Source organism: Lutjanus erythropterus, chromosome 17 (assembly GCF_056507025.1).
Source record: "Lutjanus erythropterus isolate fLutEry1 chromosome 17, fLutEry1.hap2, whole genome shotgun sequence".
NCBI classification, from domain to species: domain Eukaryota; kingdom Metazoa; phylum Chordata; class Actinopteri; order Lutjaniformes; family Lutjanidae; genus Lutjanus; species Lutjanus erythropterus.
Genome location: NC_139333.1, coordinates 10,750,661 through 10,767,856, shown reverse-complemented (window position 1 = coordinate 10,767,856; position 17,196 = coordinate 10,750,661). Strand labels below are relative to the sequence as shown.

Below are 17,196 nucleotides of genomic sequence, written 5' to 3'. Positions count from 1 at the left end.
GGTTATTGTTACAAATTGCAGGGGAAAACGATATTAAGTTATTAAGTTTCATTTCAGTTCAGTTTGATTTTAGCCATGTTAATAGCATGGCTTAATGAATGGTCAGTAGATCCACCACTTTTGATAATAATTTTAGAACTAGTTAGTGCTAATTCATAAAAAATAACATTCTTATGCGTTAAACTCAGACAGTGAACATATTAAACATTAAACCTCCTTAAAATCAGCATGTTAACATGATCATTCTGAACGTGTTAGCATGTTAGCAATTCCTTCAAACTTGGCACAAATGTATACTTGGACTCATTGATGAACTGATTTGATTTTGGGGGTCAAAAGTCAAGGTCATTGGAACCTCAAGTCTGTTTCATTCTCACGAGTGTGATATCTCAGGAAAGTCTTGGTGGAATTTCTTCAAATTTGGTACAAATGTCCACTTGGATTTAAGTATGGTCTGAAGCGAAGACAGCATGTTTTTCACCGGAAATTATTCACTGAATGTCATGTCATTTTAAATTTTACAAACATCTTTTTATGATGAGTCTAGACAGGCATTAATGTAAACTTCAAATTGACTCTTTGGCAGAGGCACAAAATTTAAGGTGGCAATTCTGTTTATCTATTATTTTTAAAGAAATGCAGTTGTAGCTGTTTTTTTAAAGGAATTGAAAAGGAATTAAAAATCTTTTGAGGTAGTGGTTCTCCTGCACTGTAGAGCCGTTGACCCACAAAATAAAATCACAGTGAAAATGTGGTTTATTCACACTGTGCAAACCATAAGTATCTAACTGTATTCTCTCATTTTCTCCCCTCGACATAATTAAAGTCTAGAAAGTTGTACCCCTGTATCACAAAACATATCTCAAAGGCACAATTGAATTCTCTGTGCATTCATGGTCCATACAATTGTGTAGCACAATGTGATTACTTGGTCAATATGCAGCCCTGCGTGCTGCACTCCTGAGCAGCTCTGTGCGAGCCGACTGATGGTGGCACCGCTTCATTGATGTCGCTCGTTTGAAAACTGAATGAATGGTGCAGATTAAGGATCATCTTTTCTGCCATACAGGGAAATTCATCATCTCCCCTTCCCACTCACTGAGACACACGCATGTGTAATCCACCTCTGCTTTAGAAATGGAGATTAGAAGAACAGTTCAGTTGTCCTCTTATGTAGCTTATATGGGAATTCAATGATGCATGTTTACATTTCTGTTGAGAGATTCAGTTTAAATCTTCAGCACATTTTATCATGCCTTCATGTTTCATTTCTTGAATTGCTGCATGGAAAATTGGATTTCTTCTCACTGTTGGATACTCAGATATACTTGAATTGCAAAAAGAAATGTTCTTGTCTCTTAACATCTATCTGTCTACTGGAAAAATAAAGCATTTGCCTTAATCTTGCTGTAAATGCCTGCCTTAAGTGCCTTAAATTATTATTTTGAATTAATTTGAAAATACAAGTTGAGGTAATTTTGTAATGATTTAAAACAGCTAAACATTTCTAGTTATATAAACTTGACATTATTTCAATTGTACTTGAGAAACAGTAACCTTAAGATATTAACTTTTATTATTACTTTTATTTTATTTCTTAACAAATTTGATGGAGTTCTGAAGTGTTCTGAAAATATATACTAGAAATTTTAAGTTGAATTAACTTACGAATAAATAAAGCTTGATATACTTGATATGTATAATATTTACGTACATTAATGAGAAAATAATTGCTGATTCCACTAAAACATATGATTTTTACAGTGTTACCTACCTACATATCTACCTACCTATGTATGTACCTAACTATCTATTGTTCTTAAAAATAACGAAATTAAATATTTGTTTCAACTTAAAGTGGTTAGTGTCCAGACTGCCATAAAATTTTAAGTTCATTGAATTTGAAAAGACAAGTTGAGGTAATTTTTAAAATAATAATAATAACTTGAATAAATAAAACACATCCATCCATCCATCCATCCATCCATCCATCCATCCATTTCTGTCTCAATCCAACCCTTCCTTTCCTCCTTCGAAGGTGTAAGGAACAGGATCAGGCGTTTTGGAGTGCTTAATTGCATTCCCAAGCTGAATTTTTAATCCAAGGCAATTTAATTAACTTGGAGCCCTTCCTGATTTCCTGCTGGCTTTGATGCATTTGAAACGACATAAAAAATGATTGGATATTTCCTGGAATATTCCAGCAATAGAAGGACGACTCCTGGAAGCATCCCGCTGGTTGTGTGTGTGTGTGTGCTCGCTCAGTCAAACCACGAAAAACATCCCCCCAAAAAAGGTAAAAAGCATTAGGCCAGGGATGATTCTATTTTCTGCAAGCAGTGGATCCAGATGGAGAGAGAAGCTGACAGTCAGAGGTACTAGGGTTGATGTTTTATTTTTTTTCTTGCAAAGAAAGACTTACAGAGACAGTAAGGAAGATAGAGGTGCAGAGATGAGAGGTGGTACTGTGTAAGGAGGTGTACAGTTGGGAGGACGCATCCCGCTGTCAGAGGCGGCGGTATATCTGTCTCAGATTATGTTGAGATGATGGCTTCATCTTTATGGCCTGTTTATCTGTTCAGGATATTTACAGGATGACATGACAACAGCTCAAGCGGCAGGAAAGGAAGAGTAGGCTGGGTGGAGCACTGTAGCTCCTGTGTGTGTTTACGTGCTTGTTTGCGTGCCTCTGCATAAAAGATTAAAGGCAAAGAGAATGCAAATCCTTGTAGATTTAAAGAGGCTGTTTAGAGATTATTTGAAGTGGGGTTGTATGAGGCACTTATCAATAGTCAAGTGTTTTAGCTATAGTAGATGGTGGTCGGCACACCTCCACTTCGGAGAAACAGAGAGGAGTACCAGCAGAGAAGCTAAGCACTGATTCACTGTTTACAAATACGCAATATTTAGAATATTTTCATGGCTTTACGTTGCCATCAGACAGTCTTTTCTGATGCCAAATATGACTCTCTCCAAACCAACCAAACTCCACAGGCAAAATCTGTAATTTTACCTCACAGAACACTGTAGTTGCTGCTCTTCTGCTGCCTTGATCTTTTAGCTTGTCAGATTTAGTGTTATGGTGTGACAGTGGGATAGGGTACAATCTGCCTTCACTCCCAGGTCAAATGACTCTGCAGTAGTAGTATTTATTGTCTCCAGCTCCGATCAGCACTGATGTAAATATGACACCTGGGTGTGCATGCTAATTTCCGCCCCGTTTCAGCAGAGGCAAGGAAGGCTTGTTGTCTCTGTCTGTAACGTCTGTGATTCCTTTCCCTGCTTTTTATACACGCACGCTAGCTAAGTTTGCATCTGCTTGAAGGTGCATATTTCCAGCAGACTTCTTTGCCATCATTTTGGTGCAAAAATGGTATAACAGATTGAGGCAGTGCTAGACCAGCGACTCTGTGTTCTAGGAGGTAAAATTACAGATTTTTCCAATGGAGTTTGGTTGGTTTGAAGACAGACAGACAGCGATATTTGGATAATTTTACATCAGTCTGACCACAAAACCAAAGCTGTGAAAAATATTCCAAACATTGCATACACTTAAACTGATATTGAATTTTTTTCTGTGGGCCTTTTTTAAGTGGCTGAAATATGTTTTGTTGTTGACTCTGTCCACAGCAGTTCATTGCTTAGCTTCCTTGCTGGTAACAAACTGGGGGCGCACTGATCACCATCTACTGTGGCTAATATATTATCACTAAGTATCTCGTACAGCCCTACATAAAATGATCCGAACTGTGACTTTAATGCAAAGAGAATGCAAACACTCGTTTCACCTTTCTGTCCCTTGTCTCTAACCGTCATCTAAAAAGCCTCTCAATAACAATCTAGTTGAACATCCTTCCTGCAGCATCCCCCTCCTCCTCCTCCTCCTCCTCCTCTCTCACAGCTAACACTCTTCATGGTGTCTTGCCACGCGTTAAACCCCTAATAGCTGTGTTTTGCTCAGTGATTTTCATTTAGGACTATTCTTTGCTAAAGCACAGGCCTCTTTGAAGTGTCTCCAGATTGAAAAAAAACCAATCTGTTGTGTTGTGAAGGAGTTGGCTATTTATTCAGGATGGCATCATTTACATGGCGCTGGCACCCCGAGGACTCAGAGGCTAAACTTGAAACAGGATGTAGTTTCTTTTAAAATCATCTCTATTGCATAATTCATTAAATTGACATTATCTTTATTCATACGCATTGTGATGTATGTGAATCATGCTTGTGTGTATGAATTGGTCTCAGAAGGAGGGTTCTTTTAACATGAATACATCGCTGTTTTTCATGGAGAAAAGCTAATTTCTAGATAGGAGGAAGGCTGTAACGCTGCTTTTTTTTGCGCTAAGTGTGTATGTGTGTGTTATCCTAGTTGTCAGTGCGCTGGGTTTCTATACTTTCATCACTTGCCAGTGTGTGTGAGTGCGTCTTTTTTTGTGTAGCCTATATATGTCTATTTGTGGCTCTTCCCTGCTCTTTCTCTGTGTCTATGCTAATCTGGCTCTCCCAAATGTGTGTGTGTATGTGTGTGTGTGTGTGTGTGTGTGTGTGTGTGTGTGTGTGTGTGTATGCACCTACCTGTGTGTGCGTGTCAATGTGTCAAAGTGTGTGTGTGTGTGTGTGAGACAGAGAGAAAGAGAGAGAGAGCTTTGCTGGAAGGAAACAGCTGTCTCTCTGTATGTCAGGCCCGGGATCTGAAGGGGTAAGGGAGTAAAGAAGGAGGAGGAAGAGGAGGAGGAGGAGGAGGCAGGATGAAGAGCACTGCAGTGCCGGGGGAGCTATGACAGCCATCACACTTAGAAAACTGCGACACACAGAACCCAAACCGCACACAAAGGCACACACACCTTGATGACAGTGTGAAGGTTGTTTGGAGAGCCCTTGGGTGTTTGCGGTGTGCTAGTTAAAAATCCTTGAGTGAAATCTTTTACTATCCGACTCATTACGTCTGCACACACGCGACAGCTTGACTTTGTGGGCTTCTGAAGGCTGATGATGATATTTCAAGACTGAAACAGCTCAACTCATCAGAGTTGTTACATCTGACCGTTTTCATTTTCAGTGTTCAGGGTTTTTCTTTCAAATGTTCAAACTCAAACTGTCAGTGTGGAAAAAAAGCCTTTGAAACATCATTCATTTATCATTCAAATGCTCCATTGTGTTTAATGGTGGAGGATAATACTACTGGGAGACTGTTAGTGATGAATTAAAATCTATTTAAATGAGTAAATAAAGAAACGCAGTTACATGATGGCAGAAAACAGAACTGGCTGATATCCACATCAAAAGAAACAACTGGTTGATATTGACTGTAAGGTTTCTACACCTTTATTTATCTTTCTTTTCCTACTTTTTCCTTCTTTCTCTCCTGTGTTTTATCTTTTTCTTTACAAAATTCAGTCTTGCTTTCTTATTTTCCCTCCTTCTTTCTGTCTCTTTTCTTCTTCCCATACTTTCATCTTCATTTCCTTCTTTTCTTTTACTTTCTTGCCTTCCCTCCATCTGTCCTTCTCTCTTTTGTTCTTTCACCCCTTCCTTCCCTTCCTTGCTTCTTTCCTTCTTTCCGTCTCTCTGTCATTCTGTCAACATCTTTTTTCTTTCTTTATTTCCTTCTTTCTGTGTTTCCTTATTTCTTGGCTTCCTTCCTTATTTCCTAACTCATTTCTCCTTTTTTTTCACAATGTCTGCCCCCTTTTCTTTCAGTCTCTGTTTTTCTTTCTTTCCTTTCATTCCTCCTTCCTTACTTTGATTTTTATTAATTGTTCCTACCTTCCTTCCATCTGTCCTTCTTTTCTTTTTATTTGTCTCCCCTTACTTTCTTCCCTCCTTTTCCACTCCTTGATTTCCATCTTTATTTTTTTTTTATAATTTTCTTTTGTGTTTCCCACCTTCCTTCCATCTCTCCGTTATTTTTTGGCTCTCCTTCCTTACCTCTTTCCTTTTTTTTTCTTTCTTTCCTTCCTTCCTTCTGTCTTCCTTTCTTCCTGTCTGTCTCTTTGTCCTTCTCTCTGTCTTTCACTTCATGTCTTCTCACTGTCAAACACTAAATGTGTACCACCTCTGTGTACCACCCACAGAGCTCTCACTCATAGAAAATAACCTGTCACGCAGCCTCCATTTGAGCACCATATCCTGACATAAGATTACATTGGAAGGTTATAGCAGCTACACCAGCGCACAGCAACACGTATCGTCAGATGCAAACGTGCAGGTATGCCTGTCTCATTTGCTGGTGAAAGGCTTTTTTCTCAATTTATCAAATGTCATTGCTCTAAAGGTCAGCCTTCACATGTGTTATGCTTGAGATAAAACAATGTACCGCCTCCTCTCATCTCCACTCTCCCTGTGTGGTAGTGATGTTGTGTTTTTTTTTTTTTTTTTCTGTTGACCCTTAGATGGGATTCACTATCTTACCCTCTCATGCATTAAAGCTTACCTGTGTCCTCGCAGCTCAACACCTCCCTCTTGAGGTTTAAAAAAATCTGCGTGTGCGTGAGCCTATATTTGTGTATGGGTGAGTATGGTGTAAGTTTTGTGTGTGTGCGAGCGTGCACTCGCTTCGCTGTGCTCGTGGGTTTGACGGATGATGTGTGACAAGTGTGTGGAGTCAGCCCTTTGGTGGGAACCCGCTGGGGCTAGAAGATGCCCTTGTCCTTTTATATTTTACAGCATATCTTTTCACTCCTCTGCTCTGTTTCCCCTTTACGCTGTGGCCTATATGGCCATTGCTGTGGGTTTATGGTGATCGATTGGCAGTTTGACTTTGAAATCACATAAAAGATCCTCTGTGACACTGTGATATTTTGGGTATTATATGTTACTTTGCATAAGATATCCATTCTCATTGTAAAGTCAAAGGAAACAACATTTTAATGATGTTTTGTTTCCATAATTCAGTTCAGCGTCGGATGAAACTGAATACTGGAGATGGATACTGGAGCATGAGCAAGGATTGTTCAAAAGTGAGCAGGTCGAACCATGAAAAACTTGAAAAGAGAAGAAAAATAAAGTCCACTGTGCATTCAGTTGTGTGGAAGGAATTCACAGTGAAATGCTTCATGCATAATGCTGAGCTGTCACAACTTTTGGATTCCTCATAATGAATAGCTTGTAACCACTGAGATGCAACACTGATGTCTTAAAAGTAGAAAAAAAAAACATGGATTCGGGCTGTGAGCAGCCAGAAGTGCTCAACTAAAGGAGCATTTTGTGCATATTTATAATTTTAACACAACATGGTTGCTCTAAACAAGCTTCAATTTTGACCATTCCTTTTTTCAATCTGTATCTTGATAGCCGTCCAGCTTTCTGGAAAAGCAATAGTAAATTGCTAAAAGAACTGAGTTTAAAATTGCTTTCATTATCAATTAATCTGTAGATCATTTTCTTGATTAACTGATTAGTTATTTGGTCCATAAAATGTCAGAAAATGGTGAAAAATGTTGATCAGGGTTTCCCAAGGCCAAAAGTAATGTCCCCAAATGTCTTGTTTTGTCCACAACCCAAGCATCTGCAGTTGAAGATACTTCAAAATGATTTATTCGTTATCAAAATTGTGCTGATTTGCATTTCCACTACCACTTTTAATGTGTTCAACTGTGCTGAATCCAACTCTCTGGAGTTAGGTCAAAGCGTGCCCAACCTGCCTCCAGACGGGTTGCAGAGACGTCTTGTCCACTACAGCCGAGTTGTCGTGACCCCTCTTCTCCCCCTCAAACAAGCTGTGTTGTGAAACTCAACTTATGTGTGTGCAAGAAAGCAGAGAGAAAACCCATGTCGGGCCGAGGTGCCGAATCAAAATGAGTCAAGCCAAGCCAGCGCATGTGTCTGGTAAAGGTGAACATGAATCCCAGATATCCGGGAACAGTGTATCAGCCAGCTACACGCAGCAGACTCATGATACAGGTTTACCATCCCGGTCGGTGTGTGATGGTTTTATACCACAGGGACGAGACAGTCAGTGTTCAGCTGTGCTGTGTAGGAGTATGCCTCTCACTTTCAACTGATCGCTGAGGGCAGGAGCGGGACCAACACCAGAATTTTATTTGGACAGAGTGAATCTGATGAGTGTATTTTTATTTACAGCTCGAGGCAAAATAGCTTTTTTCTGACTTGATGTCAATAACAGGGCAAAAGGAAATGCCTCTTCCTTCCTCTGTGTCTCCTGCTGGTGTTGCAGAGGTCAGTGGTGTCCTGCACACACAGGTAGATTTTCCAGATGCAGCGCTCTCGTTCACCTTTACATTCTCACTCTGCTGTGTGTTTGCTGCTAGACCTCCGTTGCCCCGCTGGCTGCCGGGGCCCCTCGCTCGGAGCGAAGAGGGGAGCGGAGCCAAGAAGCTGTCTGGCCACCCAGTGTAAACTATGTGTTTACAGCAAGGCCAGGGTCACACTGGGCGTGCTCGGCTCAGTACGTCTCACCTGCTGCTGCCGATGATAAAAGATCTGATGGCTGGGGAGACAGACGCCTACAGTGGCGCCACCAAATCCAACACTCTCAGAAATAAATACTCCAAAAGGGTTCTTCCTGAAGGGCTGAGGTTCTACACTTAACCAACTGCCTCTGAAACTTTTTTAAAAACGAAAAGGGTTCATCGAGGGTTCTTTGTAAGACTAGGGGTTCCATTAAGAACCCTTTTCAGCCAAAGAAGCCATTTTAGAAGAAAGAGTTCGAGGATTGTTTGAAAGCTGTTCATTTTTGCATCATTTATAGAATATAATGTGGTTCTTCTTAGAACTCTCAGAGACGAAAGGGTTATAGATGAACCCCTTAAATATATTTTTGGATCCCCATGGGTGGGTTCTACATGAGACCCTTGGAATATAAAAGGGTTCTTGATAAAACCCCCAGAGAGGGTTCTGGGTGGAACCATTACACCATAGGAGTTTTGGATGCAATCTTTTACAGAGGCTTCCAGGTATGACCCTTTATGTTGGATTCAAGGTAGAACTGTCTGAATAGGTTCCATATGGAACCTTTATAAAATGTCTTACCAGGAACCAAACAGAGTTCTCCAATGGGGACAAGCCAAAGAACGCTCTATGGTTCTACTACTACTAAAACTTAAACTTCAAACTTGCAAACCTTGTATTCATCAAATGCCAATGTTAGAGAATCCCCTGGGTGGGTTAGATGAAACCTTTGGAATATAAAAGAGTACTAGTTGTTCTACTTGTGAGCAGCCTTAGAAGTTTGAAAGGTTCTGGATAGAACCCACAGAAAGGGTTCTAAATTGAACTGTTACACTATAAAAGGATTCTCAGTAGAACCTCTCAGGGGGTTTCTGGGTGGAAGTTTTCACAGACATTTATAGGTGTAACCCTTTGTGTTTGGTTCTAGGTAGAACCCTCTGGATGGGGACATATCAAAGAACCCCATCTGCTTTTAGTTAGAACTTTAATTTCTAAGAATGAAAACCTTGTATTTGGCAAATGTCAACTTTAAATGAAGAAAGAGTTCACTAGAACCCCCTGGGTGGGTTCTTGTTAGCACCCTTAGAAGGTGGACCATTATACCAGTAAAGTATAAAAGTTGTAAAGGGTTCTGCAGGGACCAAAAACAGTTTTCCTGTGAGGTCAAGCCAAAGAACCCTATATGGTACATGAAAAATATACTGCTGCCCCTACAGAGCAGAATCTGGCAGTTGTACCATGCCTCGCTGTGGAGGAAAAGAAATGTATTCTGCCTTCTTCTGGCAGTCTGGTGCAAGATATCTACTTATCATTCAGCATAAATCCGCTGTGGATTTGTAAATATTTTAAAGGTTAAGCTCAACCAGGCAGCCCAAAGTGAAGAGGGCGAGTGGCTCTTGAGCAAGCAACATCTCTGCCCTCCTCTCTGTTTTCTCTGAGCTCAGTGCATACTGTGTTCTCAAACATTTATAGACTTTATTATGTGGTCATGCATTTATGTATGTTTCCTCTGCCGTACGTTGACGGCACAGCTTCCCTGAGACAACATGCCCCTAATGGTTTGCTTGATCAGAACACGCTCAGATTTGCCTGAACACAGGTGCTCCTGTTAGAGGATTCAAACATAATGTTACGTAACGCGTAACAGCTGCATATTTGTTAGTTCAAAGAACACTGAGAGACATCTACTGTAGTTTGTCACTAGATATTCTCCTCATTTAACTCCGCTGCCTTTGTCACAGTTAATCTCTTCTCCTTTCTCTACTTCTTCCTCTCTCTTCAGTGTCCTCCTCTCCCTCGGTCAGCGGGGGTGGGGGGGGGGGGGGGGGGCGTCATGCCATGCTCTAAATAACTTTATTGACATTTGAATTGGATGTGGATCACGGTAATTATCCAGCCTTCCTGCTTCCTGGCTGGCATTCAGCGAGAGGAGAGCATCAGTGCAGCCACATCTCAAGCCGGGCCACAGGCAGAGAAATTTGTCTCAGATGCAAACATGCTCATATTCAGTTGCTGTTAGCATTCACATATCCATAGAAAAGCAGTGACACAAAACGTGCACCTCATCGAGCATATTGGAGCATTTGAATAGAAGCATGAATAAAGCAGCATATTGTGGTACCTTCCCCTATAGAGACAGCAATGTAGCAGGGCTATGTGAAGTATGCCTGTGGATTTCTTTAAGGCTGAATGACCATGAATCATTGCACGACACTGTTTGCTTATCCACCAAGAAATCTCCATGACCCCTGTATAGTCAGCACAGTCTTGAAATAGTGGCAGGTTAGAATTATACAATCTTCTACTCAGACTGTTTTTGTCTGTGATACTTACATTCAACTGCATGTTATTATCTGTTAAATAGATTTATTTAACAAGATATGATTATGTGAAGCAGTGCTAGAAATGAAACTTTCTTGCTGTTTTGCCAAGTGATTGTTCAAACAAGCATTCGAGGCATTTTTGATGCCATGTCTTGTTGTAAAAACACAGCATCCTCAGAATGTGTGCTTTTAAGAAGCAGTTTTTTTGTAGGGTGAAACTGATCTGTGACCTGTTGAATTCAACAGATTTTTTCTCAAGATTTACATGCAATCATGGGGTTTCTAAAAATGTATTTTTAACACTTTTTTTTATTAGAGTTGAGTATGAGTTAAATGAGAAGATTGATACCAAACTCGTATGTATCTGTTAAATATAAGCTACAGCTAGCCCTTAGCATAGTTTAGCAGGGAAAACAAGGGGAAACAGCTAGCCTGGCTCGGTCATAAGGTCCAAAATCTGTTGTCTAGCACGTCGAAAGCTCTCTAATTAAAATATCATCACTTAACATCATCACCTCAGGGCGAATATAAGATGTAAGGAAGTTGCTGCGCTTGGCTAAGTTATAGCCCAATACATAACCCCTCAAAATATTTTTTTCCCAGGATGTTGAAGGCCTGACCTGCCATACTCTGCCTCTGATTGGCTTACCCTGATATTCTTATCTTAACCCTAACCAATCACTGCTCATGCCTAAACCTAACCAACCCAAACGACCCAAACCAACGAAGGCAACAAGGACTAGCCTGTCAGAGTCAGAGGAGGGCGGGACTTAGCTCTTTTTTGTTAACCCCCTTATAAAATAAAAATTTTAAAGTCTATTTTTGTAATGTACTAATGGTGTTGGGTCGCACATAAATTTTATCAGGAATTTCTTGAGTCTACACCTGTCAGTGATTACTTAATATATGGATGGATTTAAAAAAGGAAAAACTAGAGATGGGATCACACCAGCCATGATGCGTCAACATGTTGACATTCCAACCAATGAGTATTCAGTAGTCATTATTATATTATTAAATGACTACTCAGTACTCATGAGTTGGACCATAAACTCTGCCTTTTATTTTGATCTCAACTGTAAAGTTTCACAACTGTATTTTGCACGTTTGTGACACTATCACGTTGACAAAATCTTTCCACGGACAGACAGACATATATGAACGACTGCCAAAGTGCCTCTGTTGTAGTTGATGTAACAGTTGGTGTCTCCCGGACCACATTTTGGCATGACACAGACTCTCAAGGTGAAAACAATACCAGCCACATATTGTTGCCACTTCTAGTCATGACTTCTGGTTGTCGGTACTTCTGATTATATGTTCACTGAAAACCATGTCGCCATTTTATGCAGTAAATGGAAAATACACTATTCAAAGTAAATGAAAACAGGTTGTCATTTTCAGTTTTTGTGTCAAGTAAATAAACAGGATATATATAACACATTAAGTGATGAGCTTTAGGGGCGTTAGTTGGTGGATTTGTTACCTTTGGCTGCCTTATATATAGCACACACACATGGGAGTGGTATCGATCTTCTCCTCTCACTCTTGGCAATAAAGTGAATAAGTGTACTTCCCAAAATGGTGACCAGTTTCTTTACAGTTCCCATCGACTGGCCATTGTCATCTGGACCAAAAAAAGAACAGATCAATATTTCTCAATGGAGAATGGAGAGCTTCTCAAACATGTTGTTTTTAGCCGCTCATGAAGCTCCACCAGATGATTTCTGTGGATGTTATTTCTAATCCCTATAAAAACACAAGTTTATCCCAAAATGTATGTATTACAGTCTCCAAAAACATCGCTGATTTATTCCCTTCCTGACATCTGGTGGAAAATAAATCCAAGACCTGACTTAGCACAACTGTCCCCATCGATAAAACAGTTGTAGTCGTCTCACATGCTGGACTGAATGATGCTGTCCTGTTGCGGGGCTGAGCAGCACTGGTGTAAATAGACACTGCTCTCTGCTTTCAAAGTCAGTATCATTTTTCATTGATGTAGAGTGAGAACCGTGTCCCTGAAGCAAGGCTATCCAGAAGACGAGAGCGATACAATCAACAGACGGTGTTTGGCCTTTACTGGCAGAGAAGTGAGGGATGAGCAGGAGAAGGGAGGACACTGGGATTGAGAAATGTAAAAAGGAGGAATAGGTTATCGTGACATACTGCATATGTTCCATTCTGATGCTGATCATAGCAGCCAGCTGTGAAAGTGGGAGTTTAACATGTCAGAACAGTATTTAAGGCTATTTTAACACAACATATCATACCACATTATTTTCAATTTTTAATTTTCAGTTCACTTGTAACCCAAAGAGTCTCTGGCTACTTAAAAGTCATTAAAAAAACAACAGAAAAGAAAAACATGTTGCATTGCATACTCAAGTACACACACTCTTATTACTATAACAGGGCTGGAATAGCTACTTGTCAAGAAGGAAGAACAGTCAGTGATTTGGGTTCCAGCCAGTGAAATTAGGAAAGATCATAACAAACAGAAAAAACATGTGTTTTCAGCCTGGATTTGAACGCATCAACAGACCTTATCTCCCAAATGGGCAGTGGCAGTTTATTTCAGAGGAGTGGGGATTGGTGGGCAAAGGCTCAACCACCTAAAGAGTTCTTATGAAATCAAAGAATAGTTAAGCAATGTAAGTAGTACACTGTCAAGGGAATGCAAAGGATGTGTTGGAGTATATGGGGAAATCATGTTGGCAGTCCATTTATACCCTGTAGGTAACAATTCAGACACATCAGTATTATGTTATAGTGTTTTATGGTCAAACTCTTATGAAGAAGGCAACTGCGTTCTGGACCAACTGGAATCCTTTTCTTACGATTTTAGATAGGCCAGAGAAGAGTGTCTATTCTAGATGTTATGGCGTGTATGAAAATTTCTGTATCTGATTTTGACATTATTGGGTTTGAATCTAGCTGGACCAACAAGCAAAATTTCAGTCTATGCTGATGTGTGTCATCAGCATAGCAATGCATGATGGTGCACTTTTTTTGAAAATGTGACCCAAGGACGGCGAGCAAACAGGACAAGAGTGGGTCGAATACTGATCCCTGAGGATCATCGAATTTGACTGTAGAGCAGCAAGGCATAGTATCATTGGATGCAACTTGTGTGCAATCACACAGTCATGAAGAGAACCATGGAAGTGCCACCCCCTTGAGCTCAAAGGTTCTCAAGATGCTGTAGGAGGATATCGTGTCCACAGTGTCAAAGGCACTTAAATCAAGTAACAGCGAGACAGACGAGAGATTGCAAGTCCATTGCAGATAATAGATCATAAGTTTCCTGAGTTAGTGCAGTTTCGGTTAAGTGTTTGGGTCTGAAAACTAACTGAAACTCATCAAGAAAGTTATCACTTGATAGACGGGCGGTGAGTTGGCTAGCAGCCATCTTTTCTGACAGTTTGGACATGAGGGGGCAATTTGAGTTTTTATGTTTACTTTGGTCAAACTCAGCAACCCATCGGCATGTGGCTGTCTGTCAAACACTTGCAGGGTGATGGAGGAGGGAGAAGGATGTGAGAGTAACAGAACAAGCGATAAAGAGAGGAGGAAATTGAGGAATTTTTAGTGGATGAGTGTGTTTCTGGGCTCCATGTTGGGTTGGTTAATGACTGGTGCATATGTCAGCCACGCAGCTGTGGAGTTACAATCAGCCAGCCAGCTGAGGAAGGGAGCGACGGATGGAGCGGAGAGAGAAAAAGACAGAAAGGGAGGCAGACAGACATAAAGTATTAAGCCATGGACGAGGAGGAGAAAAAAAGCAGAGAAAACAGTTCTGCGTGAGGAAGAGCGGAGAAACAGAGGAGGTGAGATAGAGGATTTTGAGCGAAATAAACACAGAGGCATCCGGAGGGAATAGAGAGAGGAGAGAGAGAGAAGTTGCCAAGATAGTTTCCATTCTTCTCATCCTCCCTCAACTAGCTGAAGCAGAAATGGCAGAGGCTGCAGTCCAAATCATTACACTCAGCTGCCTTCCTGGAAAGTATTTACTGTTGTCAATAAAAAAGCAAAGAGAAAGCAGCGTGTATAAAAGGAAAAATAGCTTAAATGTGCAGCTTTTCTCTTGAAAGGTTACAATTTTCTTGTATTTTTCAGAGCCATTAACATATTTTCTATAGCCGGCACCTTCTCAGGGTGTCTTTTCACCTCCACTTCCTTTGCCTTCGCCTTTTTACCCCGGCCGTCCTGTCTGTCCTGCCCCATCCTGGCCCATGTTCCATCAGCTCTGGGATTTAAGCCTTTAAGAGCCTCTTTTCCCTCCAGTAAGAGCTTTAAGGCAGAATGTGTGTGGAAAGCAGTTTTTTGGGGAAGGATCAGAGCCGGACAGAAATAGGTACAGATCGAGAACAGGAGTGGATGCTTCAGGAGGAAGTCTCTGACCTTCAGTTGTCCCCGCTTCTTGTCGCCCCACAAAACACCCACAGTAGTAGCTCTGACGGGAGCCTTTTTGTGAGGCAAGGACACTCGTTTATTGCGCCTTGGTTATTGCTCGCAAACGCTGTTCGCAGTATTAGGTACACAGGTGTAAAGGCAGAGTGTTTTATTACGGAGTGGGCTGTTCTGGAGTGAGACATCTTTGGAAGTTGTCTAGACGATGTCTGAATAACACATGGATTGATTTGCATTCAACGCACTAATGTCAATGTGCAGTACACTAGGTGAATACTGTAATATTGACTTGCCGTTTGCATGTTGTATGTTGTGCCCCCTAACCCTAACCCAAAAAAAGGGACAAAAAATTACTTGTTTAATCATATAAGTCATGTCAAGCAAAAATAACTAAAATTCACTAATTCCAGCTTCTCAAATATGAGCATTTTCAGTCTTTCGTAATCTTTTATGAAAGTAAATAGAATATTGTTGGCTTTTGGACTGTTGGCCAGACAACACAAATCATTTTGGGACGACTGGGATCTTGCGATGGACAGTTTTTGCTGACATTTCACAAACAAAACCATTAAATAGAGAAAATAATGTCTGCTTGTAGGTCCAGTATTAACATGCTGCATTGTCAGGTTAACACTGGGCCGTTTGCATATTGCTGACTGTCAAAAACCACGGCTTTGCGTGACAGTTATACCTGACCTCTATTCCTTTTTCCTTGTGTCTCTGCAGGCAGACCCGCGAGCAGGAGACCCCACCAGATTTCTTCTATTTCTCTGACTTTGAAAGACACAATGCTGAGATTGCTGCCTTTCATCTAGACAAGTAAGCGAAAATTAGCCAATCTCAGGGGTGTGTGTTTGTGTGTATGGTGTATGCTATTTGAGACACAACAATGTCATGTTCATCAGTCTGTCTTTTCTGATGTTTGAAACTACATGAACCCTTCTATAAAACAGACTTTTCAGCTTTTTGCTATATTTTTGAGCATAGGTAAGCTAGGCTGCAGCTTAAGGTGCCACCAGCTAAAGGGGCAGCAAAGTAGATGTAGAGGTTTTTAAAAATTACTTTAGACACCCAATAATAACTTTAAATGTATGAATCCCAAAACACTACTTTGGTTGTTTTGCATCTTTTTCAGTGACATTTTGCAGGTGAACAAGTATTTTAGCACTCCACAGACTTAGCATTGCATTCATATAACACTGTCAGACTCACGATGAAGCATTTTCTTTTAAAAAGGAAGAAAATATGATGCTGGAGAACCAGAGATACCATCTTTTTATTTCATCCAGTCATGTCTATAATACCGATGTCCGGTCTAGACATGACTCCATTGCTATGAACATTTTCAAGGAAAAAACTGATGTCCTTGAATCTGTTGTAACTCCTTTAGGATTGGGTGATATGTTAACATTTGTCAGCTGGAAAGAGAGAAAGGAAATATTCTTTCCTAATTTCCTTATTAAATGGAAAAGTAGTTTCACTCTTACAGACCTCAGATTAGTTTAATTGCCTTATTAACTCATTGTAAAACACTTCATTCAAACAGAAAAACAAAACAAAACTCACAAAAACCATCTTGGTCAGTCTTTCCACTCACCAACTCTGGTTTGGTCAAAAAAAAAAAAAAATCTTTGATTCTCTGTGTTAGATGGAAGAATATTCTGTCTTTCCCTGAACAGCAGCTCTTGGTCTTTCTTTGGATGCACGCAATTAAATTAGCAAAATAAAAATGACAAATATATGCCAAAAATATTTAAAATATATTTGTCCAATCACCCAAGCCTAGTATGTGTGTGTAGCTCTCTCTACAGCTCTCACAGACAGAGAGCGGCGTAGGTTGATATCCAGAAATGTCCTTAACACAGCAAAATAATGAGAAAATAAGAACATGCAGGCTGAGGGCAGGGTCTCTGCAGATACAGACACCCACTTCTTGTAGGTCGAAAGTGATAATTTAGAGGGATTATTTTTGTATATGCCCATACATTGTTTTTTAAGAAAATCCTGCAGAGTATGCCTTTTCGTTGCAGTAGAACTAGAGATTCTTTAT

General features: G+C 40.4%; 1 protein-coding gene across 1 annotated transcript in view; it reads left to right on the top strand.

Moving 5' to 3' along the window:
- fam20cb (FAM20C golgi associated secretory pathway kinase b) overlaps positions 1-17,196 on the top strand; it is a 73,196-nt gene that overhangs the window by 43,405 nt on the left and 12,595 nt on the right. Inside the window, exon 4 of the mRNA XM_084740758.1 lies at positions 15,873-15,965. Within this exon, the coding sequence (XP_084596884.1) occupies positions 15,873-15,965 (93 nt within the window). The remainder of the gene's footprint in view (positions 1-15,872; positions 15,966-17,196) is intronic.